The sequence below is a fragment of the Apteryx rowi genome, unplaced genomic scaffold, assembly GCF_003343035.1.
Source record: "Apteryx rowi isolate R43461 unplaced genomic scaffold, aptRow1 scaffold_83, whole genome shotgun sequence".
NCBI lineage: Eukaryota > Metazoa > Chordata > Aves > Apterygiformes > Apterygidae > Apteryx > Apteryx rowi.
This window is the reverse complement of record NW_020451127.1, coordinates 1,525,899-1,547,137: the sequence shown is the minus strand read 5'-3', so window position 1 is coordinate 1,547,137 and position 21,239 is coordinate 1,525,899. Positions and strand designations below refer to the sequence as shown.

The 21,239-nt window shown below is 42.9% G+C and overlaps 1 protein-coding gene across 1 annotated transcript in view; it reads right to left on the bottom strand.

The window, feature by feature from the left end:
• Positions 1–592: 592 nt before the first annotated feature.
• The window catches only part of MYL3 (myosin light chain 3), a 37,647-nt gene continuing 17,000 nt past the window's right edge, over positions 593–21,239 (bottom strand). Inside the window, exons 2-7 of the mRNA XM_026089783.1 lie at positions 14,976–15,003; positions 9,473–9,622; positions 8,119–8,292; positions 6,122–6,199; positions 4,613–4,648; positions 593–1,045 (exon numbers count right to left, since the gene is read on the bottom strand). Coding sequence (XP_025945568.1) covers positions 4,620–4,648; positions 6,122–6,199; positions 8,119–8,292; positions 9,473–9,622; positions 14,976–15,003 — 459 coding nt within the window. The 3' untranslated portion in view covers positions 593–1,045; positions 4,613–4,619. The remainder of the gene's footprint in view (positions 1,046–4,612; positions 4,649–6,121; positions 6,200–8,118; positions 8,293–9,472; positions 9,623–14,975; positions 15,004–21,239) is intronic.

The window sequence follows — 21,239 nt, the reverse complement described above, 5'->3', positions numbered from 1 at the left end:
GTGATTTCACCCCAGAAGATGAGCCAACTTAATTTGTGTACTTTTTCATGCTTCTCACTTTTCCTTTGCCTCTACTGAGCTTTTTCCCAACAGTATGTATTTCCCATTTCCCCTTCCCTTCTTTACTCTCTCCTCGCACAGACACAGAAACAAAGCTGAAAGCAAGAGACAAAGAATCCCATGTTTTACTGAGAAAAGCTACAGGACATGTATATTAGAACAATTTCCAGTTTTCTTTGGGAAAGACATTTTACTTGCTTCATAGGTGAGACTGTTGGATGGAAAAGATATCTGGGTGGGGAAGAAAGAGAAGGGATGCATTCTAGCAAATCTGCAAGCACTGARTACACTTCTTCTTTGTTTTGTTCTTTTTCTCCTTTACATCTCATACATTAAAGATGGTATCTTCCAAAACTGAGAAACTTGTGAATAAGTGCATTTGTTAGTTCACTGCTGAGTATTCTGCCTTGACTGTTTTTCACCAACAACTAAGAGCGTACTTTGCACCCATGAGATTTATACAACTGGTTTAGTTTCATTTCTCCCTTACCTTCTCAGATTACTCAGATTTCTGAATTGATTTTGAAACAGCTATTTTGACAGATGTAATAAACAAAAAAAGATGGGTCTAGTTGTTTTGGAAGGAAGAGGGGARGGGAGAGAAGGATATGGCTAAATGAAAATACATTTTTCTTGGCTTAGTCGTGAAATAAGTAACTCCCCTTGTCTCCCCTCTCTCTTCACAATATTCTATTGCTGTTTTATATCCTGTATCAGAAAGAACAAAAAGAAAATAGAGAATGCCCAGGTATTTATAGTTCATATTCCAGTTTCTTCAGTTTCCTGAGTGTACTGAATCTCCACAAAGGCCATGCTCTTCCCATGAAGAAAGAAGACAAAACAAACAAAAAACATTTAACCAGATAACTTCAGGGACAGTACATTTTGTAGCCGTGTAATGGGAATCTGGGCTGTAAAATGAGAAGACATTCCATTACATTGAAATCCAAGGCCAGCATCTGGAGTTCTCGGCGCCTATCTTGTCCTAAAAATAAAATTATTTTTAAGCATTAGAGGAAGAAAGCAGAAACAAACAACATCATCAGGAATCAGCCTCAGTCATTCTCATGCATCTGTACTCAGACTGTTTGCAACAAGACCTGCAGCTACACGTCTGTCCACTATGAAAATGCCARCTGAGATCAGGGACCAATGACAACATGACAGAAAACCTTGGTCAGTCACAATCTTGCAATCTTACACTCAGTATGTAAGTGACGGACAAAGCATGGGAAGTGGTGATATGGAGAGGTGATATAGCCAGTCAGACATAAAGCTGGGGTGAAAACTCGATTTCCAGAAAAACAGCCCAGTTCCTGAGCCACTAGACAGTTTGTTTTACTTCCATTATCCCCCTCATCTAAAATCAGTCTCTCATCAGCAACACTCGAGCTTCAGGGATTTCATTAGCTAACTTCTAAATTTCAGGAAGGATTCAGTTCTTTAACCATAGGCATCTAGTGGAATTTGAGAGCCCCAAGGCATTCAGAACATCCCTGTATGGCTGGCCAATATGACATAGGCACAATGTGAGATTTGTCCTTTTCTGCACTGGCAACTGGACTCTTTGCATCTATGTCCATTCACTGGACAAGCTGAATCACTCTGCATGCTCTATCTGACTGGACCTCCTTTAGGTCTGAAAAACCTAGATACCTAGTTTTCATGCAGACACCTACTTGTAGGTGTCTTCATCTGATGGGAGCCGAGGAAGGCTACCTCAGCTGGTCAAACACTGATGTTACATTCTAGTAATTGACCCACAGTCACATGAGTTCAAGCCACTGGGCTCAATTCAGTTCCCTACACCTAGGTACCTACAGCCATTTGAGATGTCCTAGAGTGGCCTGGCCTCCAGCTGGCACTCCAAAAGACATAGGTCTGCCACAGGCTCRGCATCACATCTGTGCTGCCATGGATATTTCAGACACTTGGAACACCTGAAATAACACCAAGCACCTACACTTGGGCAACTGAATTGAGCCCCTGTGTCCACACTATTGATTGGCCCTCCAGCTCTACTGTTTGAGCTTACTTGTTTAAAGCTAGCTCAGATATTTTTATGATGCAAAGTCTATGTCAGAGAAGCAGGCATCAGAACAACCTAGACATCATCCAGCTTGCTCCCAGAGAAGATTCATTTCCCTACAGGTCAAAGAGTCCCACTGGTGATATGAGCAGACGGAGCTCCTCAGGAGAACAGAATGAGCAGATGGTCACACCAACATTGTRGGCTGTTTAACCAAAGCTTGCACATACTTTTGATCCCATGAAAGGACATGCACCTAAGAGATAGGCCAYGAGATAAAGGTTGACTGTCTGTTCATCACACCTTCAGAGACATGGCAGGCTACAGGGGAGGACTGTGTGCACTGCCTTCACAGGAGGTCAGCRTAGTCCACAGCATGTATCCCACAGCCCTGTTTCACACTAAAAGTGGGCATTGGACAAAAAGTAGGACAGAGTGCTTTCTAGCTATGTGAGAAAGCTTAATGTTTTCTGCTGCCTGTGTCTTCCCCACTGAATGAGGTAAGGAGTAGGTGCATAGCCAATCTGGGCGTGTTTTCTACAGCACTGTCTACTGTAAAGGAAGAAGAGTTGGCTATAATCCAGCAGCGCACTTGGCCTGGGGGGGCCTGAAAAAAAGTGGAAGAGTCAGTAATAGAAGATGTAACTGATTACTCTGTGTTATAAATAGGGTGTAGCACCTGGGGGAAGAGCGTGTGGAGAGGTTTTGTATAAGAAAAGTTATACAGTATAGTCAAAATAACTATGATCGGAGAAAGAAGAAAGGGACTGTCACAGTTCAGTTCTTATACTGGGATCAAGCTCTAGTTTTCTACCAGCATATGGGAATGGCCAAGAAACACGAGCGACTACTCAGATTCAGATTCCCACTGAGTTCATACCCAGTGTTTTGGGATGTGTTTGTTATATGCTTTATGGCAAGGGGCCATCAGCCTTTCAAGGGTAGAAATTGCATTTGTCTTTCCTTAAACATGCCAACAGAAACTCTGCAGGGAGTGGAAGATGCCACCCCTGAAAGAAGCCCATCACGGCTAATTGACAAATCAGCAGCAGATCGGTTCTCTGTGAGTCAAGAGTTCTCAGCTCCCTTTCCAAACCCACCAGAAGCCAAGACACACTTTCTGGCCCATATGCTGCAGTTCCCAGCCCTGTGCCAGCTCTACAATATACCACTGCTCACTTGTCTCCTTTGGTGGCTGATCCTGCTTCAGGGGACTAGAAAGACTTTTGGCATCAGAATGGGAATTTCCCATGGCAGCAGGTTTAGGATGGGATTAATGCTTGAGACCATCTCTAAACAACAAGTAAGAATCATGCTAGYTGTGGGATTACCACTTTGGCTGTGGGCCAGTTCAAATCTTTGGAATCTAAAACTGGGAGTCAGTATGTTCGGAGAAGATAAAAGCCTGTAGAAAGAAAACTCAACCATAATAAGAAAAAGCAATCAGCTTTTTAGCCATTTTACATTTTGGTCAATTTTATCTTGGAACAAAAGTCTCAAAGACCGGGATTTGACTCCTGCTTAACTCACTCCCTAGGGTGCCAGTGAACATAATTAAAAGTCACCACACAGCAGACAGGTCTTGCGGGCTGGAATAATGTCAGCTCCAAAAGCAAACAAAGCCAGGCCCGGTCAGGACAGAGTAGAAAAATAAACAAAAGGCAAAGGAAAAAGAAAAAAAAAACAACAACAGAACAAACCCAAAGAAAGGCAGTGTCTTTCCCAGTTTATCGGATACTTTGCAGAATAGATAGAGCTGGTTAACTCTCAGGTCAGACCTTCCCCAAAAGCTGAACAGAGATAAATATTGGTGAATACCAGTTCAAAACATCTGGCACCTTTTCCAGGAATACAAAATAAACCATGACCAGTGAATACTGGAAATGAAGTTCAGCTCATTTGCAATGGCAAGACTGAGATACCCTTAATGGTACTCTGGTTTGGAGAACACYACCGAATAAAGTCAGAGAAGATATGTGGGACAAAACTCATGTCTTTTTCTGGAAAATCATTCAATTTGCCAGGAAAGATTGGGAGCCAGAYTTATGGAAGGCCAGTAATTATCCTCCAGCTGTAGGTTCAGTAACATAGTCATGCATCACTCTTTTTCTACTCCTCCTTGTATTTATTGCCCACTCTTTCTATAATCAGCTCAATTCTGTCTTCTGGATTTTTTAAGGAAAATTTTAGGAGCAGAGACTTGTAAGAGGGCATCCAAAATGTGCATCCTTTAACATTTCTAGTTGTCAAAAAGGAATGAGCATTTGTTCTTTGGAAATCAAAGCCTTATACTCTCTGTTGGGCTCCCTAAGATAGAGACATCCAGAATCACTGGACAATTACAGTAAGGCCACTGATCTGCTGTGCAGTTGATAGGATGAAGATACTGCTTTACTCATTCTTGGCCTATTCCTTGCTGAAAATTCTCCCTCTCCCTGATTAACCACTTGCACTTTCCCCAAGCTGATCTCAGAAATCAAAACCAAAATAATAGAATACGCAAGGAGGACAGAAGAGACTTACCTGGTATTCAGTTAGCCATAATATGTTTCACAAAAGCTGGAAAGAATAGAAACAGAAGGATTATTTATCAATTTCCCTTCATTAAACTCAATAATGTCTCAGTACCTCTGTTCAGCTTGGCTGCTATTTAAATTCATTCCTCTCRCCTAGTCTGATACAATGAAGACAATGTCGCTTTGTAAATAAGACTCCAAGTACTTTAGTGCTAAAAGCTTTGTAAATCCTTAAAATAATATATATACAGTGTAGCGTAGCCATCAGTCTAGGTAGGCAGTGGAAATGAAYACACACGTTAGTCAATCCATAGCTTGCTTAATCCTTGCCCCTGGCTGCCATACAGAGCCGCCTTTCCAAAGCATACAGCCATGAGAAATTCCGGGTCCTCACCTAGAAAGGCTCTCAAGGCTTCACCACATTTATACTGAAGTCAGGGGGCACTGAAAGTACTTCTGGAGTGAATCTCCAGAATCCACAGTAGCTAACCAATTCAGTATCATGACTGCATCTCTCCAGTGAGCTCAGGTTTAGAAACAAACACGATAATTAAGCTTTTCTTTCAAAAAGTTTGGGGTTTCCTTTTTCCTCATTTTAAAACCGTATTTTTTTAAATATAATTTTGGATTCAAAAGGAAATGGAGAAATGTATTCATCAATAAGAAATATTTTTTCCTTCCCAGTGATCCTCCATATTATGGATTTCTCTGAATTCATCACACATTCAGGCATCACGTGGTTTGGCTAAATCTACAGGTTCCTACCAATAAACTACAGGTAAGACAGATTTCCCTGAGCTCAGATCACTAGTATAGCATTTGAAAGTAGAAGACCAATCATAAAAGGTTCAGTGAAGATGATACAAAAGTCAGGTGCTAGTTAACAATATCACCTTCAAAGAGGTGCATCATAATGTGTGTTCATGATCCCTAAAGCATGTTGTGGCTTTACTGAAGAGCTTAAAGTGTGCAGGTTTGCAAGATGCCCGAGAGAACCGTGGTCCATTTACTCATAACCAACTCCCTTTACTCTGGCTTTCTACATCMGTAATGGAATAGACTGGGAGTCTTTGTTCAGTGCTTGTAGGATTCTTAGGACTTCAAAGAGGAACCTAAGGATAACACTTTTTGCTGATTTTTTTTAAGTAAAACAATGATTACCACCAGGGATCTCCCAAAAGAGATCTCTTGCCTTTTGGGGGGACAAGGAACTGTGGGTGTAGGTAGAAAAAATAAAGCAAAAATAAAAATAAATATGTAGAGCAAGATAAGAATGACCCTACCAGCCTCTTTGAAAGGCCCATGGCCATTATCAGCCATGGAAAGTACAAGTAACCTTATTACAGATAAGGAGTCTCAGGTGGATTACAGAATCTGAATCGCTCTAAAATTTGCAAAAAGTTCATATTCTGATCATTGGGAATAAGATTTTCCTTGGACTTAAGCTTTCACAGAATAACTGGAACAAAGTCTTCAAGCACATGGTCACTGCACAGACCAGACTGCTCATACTTACCTTCATAGTTGATACAACCATTGGCATCTTCCTGACCAGCCATCAGCTTATCAACTTCCTCTTCAGTCAACCTCTCACCTGCAGGGAAAACAAAATGCCTGTTCAGTACCTTAGTACCTGAACCTTTTTTTTTTTTTTTTAAGAATTTATGAAGCACAGTTCAAAGGATCAAAGACTACCAAAGAGAGTGAGAGGGAAGAGAGGAGAGACAAAGATTTTCTCTCAGTTCAATTTGTGGTGCTGACTGCTAGAAAAGTGACTTTTGAACTTGCAAACTGAGAAAATTTGATCTGAAAACCATGAAGAGAGAATAAATAAGGAAACCCACATGATATCATGTTCCCATAGTCATTCTTCTAAGAATAAACTTACTCTAAGTGCCAAATCTTGAAGGCTTTAGTCACTTTTGACCAAGTCATCACTGGGCAAACTCTCTGTAAAGTCACCCTGTAGTTTGCCTCTGAGTTTCAGGTTCAGGAAAATTTTAAGATCAAACTTAGGATCTCTGCTTAGGATGTGATCTACAGCATTTRATTGAATTATGTACATATTAGGTACTTCTTTGTCTGTAAGGCAAAGAGACCAACCTAATCCAGTCCCCTATTCTATGTACTGGCATTAATGGGATTAATGTCCTTCCAGAAATGAGTGGGAGAAATTTTAAGGTGATGTCGATTGAAATCATTTAAAAAAAAAGGTATCGGGTGTGCTCTGCTACTGATGTTGCTGTACTGAAAAGTACTGATGCAYTTTTTCATCACTGACTTCTCACACACAGGGGCAAGTCCTCAGCTGATGTGAATCTGTGGCAATTCAATTGAATTTTTGAAAAGTGAACAGAAAAGTATGCCAATTTACAGAATATTTGTCTGTGCCTAGGATTTGGCCAGTATTTAGGAATACCAATCTAAACAGCAGTGCTAACTCTTTGGATTTAAGTACTTCCTATGAATGCTTGAAAATCAGTCATTGACACATTGGTCTGGGTTATTGGAAACAAAAGGGCAAATACAAAATTGATTTTTTGTAGTACAGTGAAACTCACAAAACTGACCGTGGTTTCTTTGTCCAAGATAAGGTTAGATGGTCCATCAATCCTGGCTTTGTGTGTGTTTGTGTCATCATTGAATTTGGACCCCAGACTGATCCAATAGCATCAGTGAAAACAGGTACTTAGCGTTGTTTTCCTTATTTTTTGTGTGTCATTAATAGAGATGGATGTGTCATGGAACTGAAATCCCTGGGCATAAAAGATTTGGATCTTTGAAACAATATCGCAGGTCAAAACCCATCACTGGAATCCTCTGGTCTAAATCAAATCTCACTTTTTATAACAGTAGGCAAGCACTAGTAGAAAAGGCTGATCTTGAGAAATGCTTACTGGATTCAGATGACAAGATGTCAGTGCCTTATGATCCAAATTGGAAACCTGTCATTAAGTTACAGCCAAAATTTTTGTCCAGCATTCATGCTGTTGTCATCACTCTCTGTGAAACACTGAGATTCTCAAGTCAGAATTTGAGAGGAGGGAAAAATATTGATTCCTCCTTTAAAAAAAAAGTTTATCCATTTCAGAGAGACTTCTGTTAAACAAATGACTATTAGAAAAGTGCTTCATCTTAAAACTTTGCTTGAAGATTCAGAAAAATTGAAGATAAACACTGAAGAGATAGATGGATTTTCCACTGTTTGGATAATATTCTGGTCATAGAAATATAATATTTACTGGAGAAATGAAACGCTAGAACTAGGACAGAAGAAAGGAAGGAAAAAAAGGGGGGAAGGAAGAAAAGACAAACATTGTTTCAGCTATAAATCAGTGATCTTTAGCATCATTATTAAAGAACTTTTTCTGTCCTGATTACCAARAACAAAATGATGACTGAAATCTTGCCCAGTCGTTCTCTCCGTAAAGGTGTTTTACATAACCCAGCATGCTACACACTGTATGGGAAAGATTTCACCAATGACATCGCATGAGGAAAGGTTTTCCTTACCCAGCGTAGCCAAAACGTGGCGGAGCTCAGCCCCCATCACAGTTCCATTTCCCTCCTTGTCAAACACGCGCAGACCCTCCACAAAGTCCTCGTAGGTGCCTGTGTCTTTCGTCTTGGAAATATGCTGGAGCATGGGCAGGAAGGTCTCAAAGTCGAGCATCTTGGAGTTCATTTCTGCAAAGACACAGATTGAAACAAAAGTTTTGGTGAATTCTGGGAGAGCTGAGAACTAACCATGGGACATTCAGAGTGGATTGGTGGTGAGGGTTAGGAGAACCTTGGCAAAAATTGCCRGCTAAAGGGAATGAGTAGAGCATAGGAATATCTTAAGTACAGATGGAGGAACAGCTAGCCAGAGGGGGAACAAGAGCTCTGGGAAAGAGAGAGAAGTAYGTTTTTGAACAGATTGATCTGTACCTGTCTTGTATCTGACACATGCAAATGTCAAGGAAAGYAAATTCTGTTAGAGTCCCAAGGCTGCTTGATGYAATGCAAAAAGATGAAACTAAGCAKAAGACAGAGAATAAGAGGAGCTCATTGTTGGTATGAAATCAGCTTTTATTTGCAGCCCTGTAATGCAGAGATCTTAAAAAACAAACTGGGAGAGGAACTTCAGAGTGATTAGGGGAATGTCCTTACCCTGGCAGGACTGGGGCTGCGTATCCCATTTCCCTAACTTTTTACTTTTCAAAAGCAGGATCATAGGGCACRATGGCTCCTTCTTGGCTACTTATCCCATCTGCCACTGTTTCATTACCATATCCTGAAATTCCACAGTTGTTGAATGAGGGCCTAGTTCTCAGTTCCCATTAGCGTAAATGGAAATAAGGGCAAGAGAAGTCATCTAGRAAATTCCTGAGTATAGATATGGTCTAGAAAATCTTTTCCTTGTTCTGAGCAGATACCCTGAGTATGACGAACTTTTAAGGGAGACCCCCACTGCAATCATTACAGACCCTCTGATATGCATTTTTGTAGTGCAAGCTGTGTCCTCAGGTTCAGTCTATCCCTCTGTTTCTGTGGATGTCTTCAAAAAATCTGAGTCTTTACTAAACACAAGTGAATGCCTGTCATCAAAACAATTTTAAAAGGTAAGAAATTGTCACTGTAAAATACACTGAAACACAGGGCCATTAAATGAATTCAGTCTCCTAAATTTGAGTCAATTATACTGACTGAAGAGAAGCTTTTCCCTCAGTTACAGTTCTGCCGGAAATTTGCAGGGGGCTGTTCCATACCCTCAGTCACTTCACAGTAAATCTTTCCATCAGAAAACAGAGACCTTATCTGCTTGGCCTGACCATTAATTCTTGGAGTGCTGTTTTTCAAAACAAACACAGAGGAGGTCACCAACCTTCTGGTTTGGGTCTGCCAAGCACCTTCATGACCTCAGCTTGGGTTGGATTCTGCCCCAAAGCTCTCAAGACATCTCCGCATTGTGCATATGTGATTTTCATCTCAGATTTTGGAGTTCGGTCAAAGAGTGAGAACGCTTCCTTAAATTCTGGAAGACAATAAGAGAGAAAAGAAAAGAAAGAAATGTATACCATGATCCCTCAGATAAAGTCAAAGCAAGCTGAGTCCTTTCTTCTAACTAACTCAGCCTGACCCTTTTATTTTGCAGTTTGGGAACAAGTYTGATGAGCTTTGTTGTTGTTGTTATCTGTAATGTTTGTATTCCTCCTCCCCTGCATTTTCCGGTTCAACCAAGGAGTGGAATCAGAGGGGTCAAATGCTCTTCTTGTGGTATTTCCAGCTCAGCTTGCGTCAGGACATACAGAAAACTTCATCCAAATGGTTGGCCTTGAGAGCTTTCCAGCTCAGCAAGAGCRCTCATGATGGCATAGAATTCAATAGCAGTTCTGCTCGTTAGCTAACTGGATATCCTATCGATCGCTTAACATTTAGAGAGCACTGACACAATCCACTGAGACAAAGGAGCATTTCCATTATCAGGTAATGAGATAAGCCATGATCATCTACTGGAACGATCACACAACAAACAGTCTATTGGTGGGGGAGGGTGAAGGTGTGTAGAAAGACTTTTAATTAAATAATCGTCATAATTAACAGTTTCCAGGAGGAGATCTAGAAGGATCCTCTAAAAATTTTTTTTTTCCTAACACCAGATCAAATTGCATCTGGAGAAGTCAGGTTGGGTTTGCCAACAGCTACTGATGCCTGACCAGATCTCATGCATGGATATGCAACAATTCCCTCAAATGGTTTCACATCTGCCTGATTTCCCTTCTGCTACCAAGCAGAGTTCTTCCCCTTGCAAGACAGACAGCTCTTCTCCACCACATCCTTGTGAACGTAACCTCATGTTTTCTCTTTACCAGAGAGRTGAGGGTGAGCCCCCCACAAGTGCTAGTAGCAATATTTTGACAAGAGTATTCCCATGGGAGTGGGTCCCTCATTTCTATGCTTTACTTCTACCACCGTTTAATGGGGTCAGCGTAGAAATTTTTTTACCAGGGCTCACTCTCCATGCCGGGGTTATAGACAYACCACAGAGACAGAGGAGTATCTCAGGGTACAAGTAACAGTAATATGCAGTTACCCTTTGCCGAACACACTGCATGAGGCAGAGTTTGGACTTGATCACAGATATCCCTTTGGCTTTAAAGCTGTGAATCYCTGAATCAGCCCCTTGTCCTGCTGTTACTCTTCTGCTGTATGTGATTCTCTCCCACCCACCAGACACGGCAAGGCTATCTTTCTTCCCTAGATCCTGATCTATTCATTCATTTAGCCATTCATTCCGCATTCCATATTTTCTCCACCTTTTCCTTCTCAATACCTTCTCCTCCCCTTTATTCCCATTCCCTCTTTTTTTTCTTTCTTTCTTCTCCTTGGCATATTTCCCTCTCTCCTTCCTTCTTCCAGTATTGCTCTCTTTGCCTCGCCTCCTCCTTTCACTCTTCCTTTTCATCTTTGTCATTATCTTTACCTTCCCTACTCATTTCCTTCCTCATCCAACATTTTCAATTCACTTTCTCATTATGGGCTAATTAACGCTTTCATTGTTTTCTTCTCTGCATTGTATCTTCTTTCGGTCTCTCTTGCTTTCTCTCCCTGACTGCTTCTCTCTCCTTGCCTCCTTCGTGGCCAGCTGGAGCCCACGTACCATCTCCAGCAGAGGGCAATAGCGGATTTCCATGGGCTCCTTGCAGACAGGAGGAGTGGGCAAGAGCCCCACACCAGGCTGTCCCCTGCTCCACTCCTTTTCTAGGAGTCTCAGAATCCCAGGTGGAGGGGAAATCCACCTACCTCCCCGAGCTACACCATCACCTGCCACCTATGTACCCCCTGAGACCAGCYGCCTGAACACCCTTCACGCCATCTCCTAAGGGCTCGCAGTTCATCATAGACACTGATAGCTTACATTTCCCTCTTTTTTTTTTCTTTTTTTAAATTTAGATTTAACCATCTCTCACCAGAGCATTGGTCTGTGGGTTTGGAAGCTCCATTTTGTCAATATGCAGAAGCAGTCTATTTTTTATTCCTTTTTCTTTTTTTCTTTTTTTTTTCTTTTTGACATTTGATGGTTTAATGCAAGTTTCCACCAAAGCAATGAAACCAACGTGGCTATGGACTCCTTTGCCTTCTGTTAGCCGTTAAARCACTGGCAGAAGCAGTGTATATTTTCATATGACTAATTGCTACCTATCTTCCCATCTTGAACAGCTCATGTTCTTCTCCTTTTTTCAGCTATGGAGCAGGGGAGAGAAGGGCCAGAAATCCAGTTTCATAAATATACATTGCCACCACCAAAGAATTTCACTCGCGGTCAAGGCAGGAGAACATGAAAAGATGGGTGTGTARCACATGGCTTCACCCACAGACCATTCTTTCCCCTCTGAGATTAACATTTTGGGGGTTGGCATTACACTGCCTCCAGGCAGGGAAGTGAGTCTGGTATAGCAAAGTCTTTTCCTTAGCAAGGGATATCTGACACGCAGGATGGAGTTAATATTGACCTAATTTCAGCACACTAACAGGGAAGCATCTAGTCTCAGTGAGACAGCTAGGTCCCCTTCTGGTCAATGGTGAGAGAGAGAAAGAGAGGTGATTATTATACATTAGAGGTCTGGTTTATTTTTCTTCTGCATACAAAAGGTATGGCAGGTGACCTTGACCTTGTTATGACTTTCAGAGTTTGACAAGCCTAACAGTACAACACATATCTGAAAAAGAACCCAGAAAACAACAGGTTCAGATGAAACCCACAAGCAAGTGAGACCTGACAATCTTGGAAGTTTGTGAGAGAGAGGACAGAATGARAAGGAGAAAATCTAAAAGACATATTAATCCAGAGCTCCTGTGAGTCCCAGCTCTCACATTGTGCCAATGGCCAGTAAAGCAGTTCTAAATTATGGCAAGTGGTGCTGGGTCTCTAACCAATATTTTTAATGCAAAGTAAAATAGCACTGGACCACTGATCATCCACATTTTTATACTGGCAGCATTGTTGAACTGGCAAGGTTTTAACCTATGCACATGAGTATAGAGGACAGCCTGAGCAAGTGACAATCCCAGGGACAACCCTAGACCATAAAGTAGGCATAATACTACTCCTGGTTTGTCTAAGCTCTACCTAAAAGTATCTATCTATCTATCTATCTATCTATCTATCTACTATCTGTCTGTCTGTATGTCCATCTATCTATCTACTCATCTAAGAACCTTAGAACCTTCTAAAGATCAGGTGAAGAAAAAGAGAGCACAAAAGGACCAGAAGAGCCAAGGAAAGATATCAAGGAACTGAAAGAAGGGCAACGTTTTTCTGCTCAGTCCCCACTAGGCACTCCTTCCAAATCATGGTAGAACTGATGAACCAGCCACGGGATGAACCTTGCATGGGTTTAGTGTCTTGCTGCAATGCTGGTTCACAGGATAACTTTCTGTTRTCTTGCTGTGGCTAACATGGAAGTCTCAGAGTATTTCTCACACGCATGATGTTATCTGTTTGCTGCCCCATTGCTTTTTCTTTGATATTTCAGGGAGATTCTGTTCCACAAGTCTGGTATTACCAGCTCTGCTCCTAGTATACAGCGAGTACAGCTGGAAGAGGGCTGGTGTAAAGAAGGAAGATRCAACTTGCTGCTTTTAGAGATGGTCTACACTGTCTATAGCTCTGCTACTCTATAGGACAGCCCTGAGGTTGGTCTCAATTGGCCATTTCCTAGCCATGTCTGGCTGATGGCCAGGTAAGCACCCACCATGCTCTGAATAGGCCTTCTTTTTTCCATTCTCTGATWTCCTCCCTAGAGCTAGCTGGGGTTGGGAGGGAGAGAGAAACAAGGCATAGAAACYAGACGGGCCCTAKCTAATCCCCAAGGCATTAGGTGTTRGTAGATCCAGTTGCCCTGTGYTGCTGGAACGGTTCAAAGGTTTGTGGCTCAAAAATGGGCCTTTCCTAKGGTTCTCCCATGGCTTTGGGACTGGCAAGGAGCAGATTCCCAGAAATAAGCAGTTGTCTCAAATCATGAGTCACCTTTTCACCTTGTTGTTAGAAGACAAAAACTAAAGCCTTGCAGTGGGTCTTGAACCAGTCACCAGGTTGGGCTGTCTGTGATTTTTTTCATCCGTTCTGGTTAACCCATTTTCTGATACCAACTTTGATAGGCTCTGCCAAGCTCTGCCAAGCTTTTAAAGACCAAAGTAAAATTATGCCAGATGTTCAACCCCATCTATCAATTATCCTTAAAGTAAAAAGCAGCCTGCCAATTGAGAAAAAAGGGGACAGCTGCAGTGGGTAGTGTTCCCAGGACAACATGCATGAGGTTTCAGTATCAGTTTCATGGGCTGGGACAAAGGGTTCAGAAACTGAAGCTGATGTTTTTGTTTGAAATAAAATAAAAWAAAATTACTGTCATTATTTGCTGGTTCCTGGAGAGCTGTCACAAAACTGCAACAGATTAAATTCCAATTGAATACAGGGAAAAAGTTCTCAAAGASCGGGCTGGGAGACTTTCTGTTTGTATTTTATTGGTAAGCTTTTTTAGAGAAAGAAGATATGTTTGTACTGAGGGTTTTTATGTGTTTTTGTTTTTCTSTCATTGTCAGAATGGACCTGGTGTTGCCTGTAATGAAATACATACACTCTACATGGGTTTAATCTCCATGCTGCATGACTTTTCCCTTGACTAACTCAGTAGCATTCGAAGCAGGGATGAGGCAGGAGAGTGACTGATCCTGGTTTAATCAGAGTAAATGAAAGTCCTCCTCATCCTCCAGAAGATTATTTGCAGGGTCAGGGCAGAGGTGAGAGAGCTCAGGAACTATGTGCCTCAAGCACCACTGTGCCAACCCGGTTTGGGGATGATTTAAGGAAGAGATCTATATTCCACTTTCTTCTGTACAACTACCTTCTTTGCTGTKACCTGAACTTTTGGACTTTATATCTGTCCATGTGGGTAAAGCAAAGAATCCTCCTGCTCTAGCAAAAACTACCAGAGTCTACTTCTTGCTTAGGACTCATGAGATATATACTATCAGCTGTTGCTAACACAGAAAGACAGGTGATCACATTCGTATCCCAGGCCCTGACTGGCCTTTTATGAGTGCTTCGTAACATCACTTCTTCCTCTGTTTTCCTTCCCTAGTTAGGCAATAAAGGCAAGGACAGAAGCTCTCTGAATATGTATGGTTCTTCACTGATTTAAGATCTCAGAAGGGGTCCAGAGATGTTAGGGACACTCATAAAAGTGGACAGCATAGCAAGACTATGAATTAAAGTACAACCTCCTGAAAAGAGCACTAAGTGTCACACCAGTGTCCACTCCAACACTTGCCAGCACCTCCCCATGATGGYATTTACTCTGCAGGGAAGAGAAACAGATCTTCCTCACCTTCAATCTGATCAGGGGTGAATTCAACCTAGAAAAGAAAAATAATAACAGCCAGATAAAACCAGAAAACTGAAAAAAATAAAAGTTCTAGGTTAGTCTCTGTGTTATGGTTCTGGGTGCTCGTGATGTCCATGGAAGAGACTACAGTGGCTCATAAACCCAAGAAAATTATTTTATGGAGCCTGTAGATGCCTCTTCTTTCCTCCTCCACCTTCCCTTTTCAACTAGCCCCACCTTTAGGACCTCTGCCCCCACCACAAGGCTGCAGATGCCCTTTGCCCATSCTTCTGCTGCCCCTACATCCCTGCTGTATTCTTTCCCCTATCCCAAGTTCATCCTATGCTGCTGATGCCCTTCCCTSAGATGATTATGGCAGCACCATGGTAAATCCTAGGTTGCTTAGCTGAAAGGGGATTATCTGAAGACAGATTGAGATCTACTTTCCACAGTCTTTTCCAGCACAAGAACTAGGAGGTATCAAGCAAGGGTAGCAGGACTCAGGCTCAAAGCAAAGTGAGGGATGTGGTTCTTCACTCTTAGAGCTGAATTGTGGAACTCCCCATCACAGGATACCGTTGATGCTCTCAGTCTACACRTGTGCAAAGGGAGATGGAACCACTTCTTGCAAGGGAAGTTCATTGAGGTTTACTAAATATACAKAAATACTTAGCTCAGGAGGTCCTTGATCAAGGTTTAGGAGAGTGTTTTGGGGCATTCTTGCCATGTTATTGTACCCTTCCCAAGGGTACTTGCGCCCTTCCCAACAGGGAGGTTGGTGACCTAAGATCCACCTTTTGCTCCGCTCACACCAATAAATATCACCTTTTTTGCCCTTAGTGAGGGAGTCAGCCACACCTGTTACTCAGAGAATACCAACAACATAGATGTCTCTACTGACAGGGACATTCCTGTAGCGCAGGAAGATTTGCAGATCACCATTAGAATGAATGCATTAATAAAGAGAAAACATATCTTAGTATGCACAAACGTGCAAATACACATATGCAAGCTACAATAGGTATAGACTTAGCAATGCACGAGCACACACCCTTGGAAGCATTCTGCTATGGACACATACAACCCTCTTCCCCRCAACATATGCACAGCCCCACATATTTTGGGTCAAACTTCCTTATGAACCTGAYCATCTCTCATTGCTTCCTTAATACTATATTTTGCTCCTTGGTAGTAAAGCAGCCAAAGGCTTACAGTGGAGCAAAGGCATCGTGAGAACCACAAAAGCGAACTCTCCCCTTCTTTGTTTCAAGGTGAAATACGACAGGACACAGTCCTTCATCATCTAGTCAGGATCTCCACACTATTAAATAACTGAGCTGTTATCTAACCCCAAAAGCAGTCTAGACCCTCTGTAGACAACTCCCTCAACTCTGCAGCCAGGACAGCTGTGAGGTGTGAGGATATTACAATTCCAGGTCCTTCCTTCCACCCAGACCTTGGTGGACAGCTCCCAGCTGGCCTCCTGCCTCAAAATACCCTGAGCAGCACCAGGAGCTCTAGCATTCATAGGACACACGCCTATGGGGCAGATACAGACAGACCAAAATTCACTCTACCTATGCTTTTAGATGCTATGTTGCAAACCAGCTCCTGGCAGGTATTAGCAGTGTATCTTGTTGGTCACAGCACATGGCTCCAGAATAAGTATCCTGCAAATTCACTGCAAGGTCTTTCTCTTCCCAGTGTAGATACTCCCTGAAGAATTTGCACCTCTCCGCCACCTATCCCTCAAGAAAATACCATCTTCTAGCCCAATGTTGATTGTGTGCATGTTTTAGAGCATTTTTAGAGCAATGATAATCATTACTATTAGCATTTCCACTTTTTAGACAAGACAATTAAGTCATGGGAAGAGAAAATCACTCACCAGCAGAAAATTAAAGGACTCATCCAATGCTCTTTTCACTGGCCTCTGTTATGTTTGATACAATGTCATTGCCTTTACATTGCCTGCTCTGACAGGAAACTCCTTTCAGACAACTCTAATTATCTGTCATTATTGGTGGCTGAGAATGTCCCTGAGGAAAGGTGATTCCCAGACCCCCACTTGCAGGGTATCCTGCATCAACTTCTGAAATAACCAGTGCTAGCCAGTCTTGAAGACAATTTCTTTGGTGCAGAGGGGTTTCCCGGCTTAGGCTGCCTTGGCAGAAAATGCCAAAACACCAGCTTATTCATTTATGTACTTCATTTAAGCACTGAAGTGTCCCTAATCCATCAGACCAAACATTCATCTCCACATGCTTCCTCCCAGTCCCCTGCCTATCTCTCCTTACCACAGTGTTTCTGAGCATACAAGGTATCTTGCTAAGGTGCCTGTAGGCATCTGTATCCCCARAAGAAGTTTCCCAGGAACTTCAGGCATCTTCTGGTGTAGGAGAAGGAGGAATCAGAAAACATCTGGTGCACTCAGAAGAGAGGATTCAACACTAATTCTGCAAGTGTTGAAAACCGGGCCTCTGTATTTCTGTCTGACCTGTTCAATCCTTATGTGAACTAGGTCATTCAGGGGTTTACCACTTTGYTGCAATTCTCAGTTATAATTTATCTTGAAAGATATCCAATCAATAAAAGAGTTGCTAACCAAGCAGCCAACAGGTTTTGGAAGGAAGCATTTAGGGAATGCAAGCAAGGAGCCCTGAAAGAATATTAATGCTCTTCCCCTTTCTAACATGCTGAGGGATCCAAACACATCCCTGTCATGAAGATTATAATCATATAGATTGGGTCCTATCCCAAATCCACATACCTCAGATTAATTCCCTTCAAGGAACACATTTTTACAGGTGCACTGTCAGCATACAGCCTTATGCCCAGTGTGTCTAATTATATCAAGCTTTGAGGGCTTTACTTAAGCCAATTGCATATGGAGTTTATTTAGTCTTCGATAGGCAGACTGGATGAAATAAGACCAGAGCTGCTGGCAGTTTGTGTTTAAACCACTATGATGAATTGTTCTTGGGAAAGGATTCATCTCAGCTACGCCTATACGCAGACATCTAGATGTGCCAGCTGCTCCACGTTCCATTTATATCAGCAGAGGGGAGTGGGCACTTCTAGGGCACGATTTAACTTGTTTAAGGTCTGTACTTGAGGAGGAGATGAATTATGGCCTCATCTTCATTGAGTGGCTCAATTAACTAACTCTACACTGACAAAAAAAGSAGCTTGGGTGACCAGCGCAGATGTGGATGTCCTTTTCTAATGGTGAATTCCACCCAGAAAGCCTGAGTTAGCCCTTTGGCAGATGGCAGGCCAGGAGAAACTGGGCCAGGGCAAAATAGGACGACTGCAAATTCCCACGGCCAGATTAAAGGGGAGGCTTGAACTGAAAGGCTGAGCGTGCCTCACCTCTAATCATGGCCCTACAAAACACCACTCAGTAGTGGAGGACTCTGCATGACAGCTGGCAAGGTGGTGACAGACGGTTTGACCAGACCTACCGCCCAGGCACGGCTTCCTCTCAGGAAAGCAGCACAGATGTGTGGGCGGCAGCTGCTGCTATTTTCTCCCCTCTCCACACATACCACCATGGAGCTGTAGGGAAAGGCAAGTCATCATTTACTCAGCCACAAGGTATCATTGAAGGCGGGTGGAACGAACTCTGCCTCCGGACTATATTTAGATTAAAGACGGTTGGGGTTTTGCTTCCCTTCCCCTCTCCCTCAGAACATCATGGAGCACATAAGACCAAAGCCATCTCTGAGAGACAAGAGCAAGGGTGCAGCTGCCCAGGAGGACAGCAGGGCAACCACCCCAGGGACCCCAAGCAAAGGCTATAAATATGGGGACAGGCTGTGACAAGCTGTAGGCAAAGGAGTCCCTGCCTCTGGGGTCTGGGGTCCAGGCCAGAAGCATTACACCAGCAGACTGTTGATGGCTYGCATCTGTCTACCACAGGCACTGAGCACAGAGACATTATAGCCATAAACTGTGGCCCCATACCCAGACCTTCTGCTTCTCCTCTGCAATCAGCATCCAAGGGAGTAAAAGCCTCCAAAGGCAGCTCCAAAGCCCAGGTCTGCTCCTGCCCCTGGGCACATACCCCTGGCACACCAGCAGCATCCACACTTCAGTGAGCTCAGTCAACAGAGCAGCCCTCATTGCCCGAAGCTGGAGGGTGCAAAACTTACAGTATTAAAGTAAATTTCCTTTCCCAGATACAGTTTTGCATTCTCCAGCTCCTTGGAAGTAAACGAGGATGATTTCCCTTAGGGTTTTGTTTGTTCATTTGTTTTTAATATACTGACGCTTCAGAAGAGTTCAGTTTTCCCCTGGCATTTTTTCTGTTGGCCACTGAGATTTTAAGGCAAGGGCATTCTTGCGAAAGCCACATGCTTAGAGCACCAAGGCTCACGGTGGCTGTATTTGCTACAAACCCATATGAGAGACAGAGCTGCCGACTGCTAAACCTGCCTTTGACTCTGACTTGCCTCCTTTYGCTTGTCCCGATGTGCTGGTTGTGCTATATGTCCCTTGCAGACACTAGGCATCTGAGTAAAATACTTTCCATAGCGAATGGGAAGTGTTATGCCAGCTTCCCTGCTCTTTTAGCAATCTTGGCTTCAGGGGATTRTCACCTGGCCAGCCAGTGGCATCAGCTGTGGCTCTAATGCTACTGTTCCCTTGCCTAAACCGTGGCATTATGCTGGTTTCATCCAAGAAAGACCTGGAGAGATGCACCCCTTGGAGCTGTTACGTCGTTCACAGCTTCTTATCTCAGGGAATTTTTGTTTTTTATAAACCCATAATATCTCAGTCAAGCACATAACACTGTGCATGATAACACAGTCATAACTTAGTCTGAAAGAAGTCCTATTAATAAAACTGTTGCTAACCAGCAACCAGGAGGTTATGTGGGGGGAAGCATTTAGAAAATGCTAGCAAGGAACCCCCCCACAGAATAGAAACAATATTCTTCTTTTTTTTCATAATACTCTATGGAATCCTAATACAAACAGCAAGATTTTTACTCAGCCATGGCAGGGCTAGTTTTGGAGAAGGAGAAGGGTTTTCTTCAGAGACCGATTTAGGAAGCAGAAATGCAGCAGATGGAAAGAGGCCCAGAAGGCCATCAAGATCAGTATCACTGTGTTGAGACCACATTTGTCTTCCACAAGCTTTTTTCCCCCCAAACAAAGACCTTTTTAAACCTATTAATACACAATGTTCCGTCTCCCATCACTTTCTGCGCAAAACAACTGTGATACACGTAAACTCCTCCACTGCCCATGGGCACACAGTCAAGTCCCATTCACCTCCATCACCTCACTACTGTCTGGTAGTCACTCCTGACTTCCCAGGCCTTCTGTCTTCTGAAACTCTTTTGGTACATCTACCTTTTATTCCCAGCGTTGTCCTAGAGACATTCTGGTTATTTCTAGTTCAGCTCGTGATCTGATGGTAGGAAGGCACTGTACAGCATACAGACACTTGACTAGGACATGGGCTGTGACCCATGACACTACATGTTGCACCACCTGGACTTCATGAGGAACAGCTAAAATATACTGACATTGTGGAGGATAGAAACCCAGACATAAGACTCTGCAGATACCTTGTGTTTTCAGTTTCCTGGTTGGTCCCCAGTGTTTTCAGGAGACACTCAATTACTTCAGGTTGACCTGAAATGACAGGGTTTTTTTTGGAATGGCAGAAAATATATTGTTTTGGGGGAATTAAACAGAGCACTGAACTGTTGACCTTTTTGCAATATTTAACTACACCAATAGTGAAGGTGAAGTTAAGATAGAAATGAGCCATTATTTTCAGCTGAACCACAGAATCACAGAATCACAGAATGGTTGAGGTTGGAAGGGACCTCTGCAGATCATCTAAGTCCAACCCCCCTGCTCAAGCAGGGTCACCTAGAGCACGTTGCACAGGATCGCGTCCAGGCGGGTTTGGAATATCCCCAGAGAAGGAGACTCCACAACCTCTCTGGGCAACCTGKTCCAGTGCTCTGTCACCCTCACAGTGAAGAAGTTTTTCCTCATGTTCACACAGAACTTCCTGTGTTTCAGTTTGTGCCCGTTGCCTCGCGTCCTCTCGCTTGGCACCACTGAAAAGAGTCTGGTCCCATCCTCTTGACACCCTCCCTTTAGATACTTGTACACATTAATAAGATCTCCTCTCAGCCTTCTCTTCTCCAAGCTAAACAGGCCAAGCTCTCTCAGCCTTTCCTCATAAGAGAGATGCTCCAGTCCCCTAATCATCCTTGTGGCCCTTCGCTGGACTTGCTCCAGT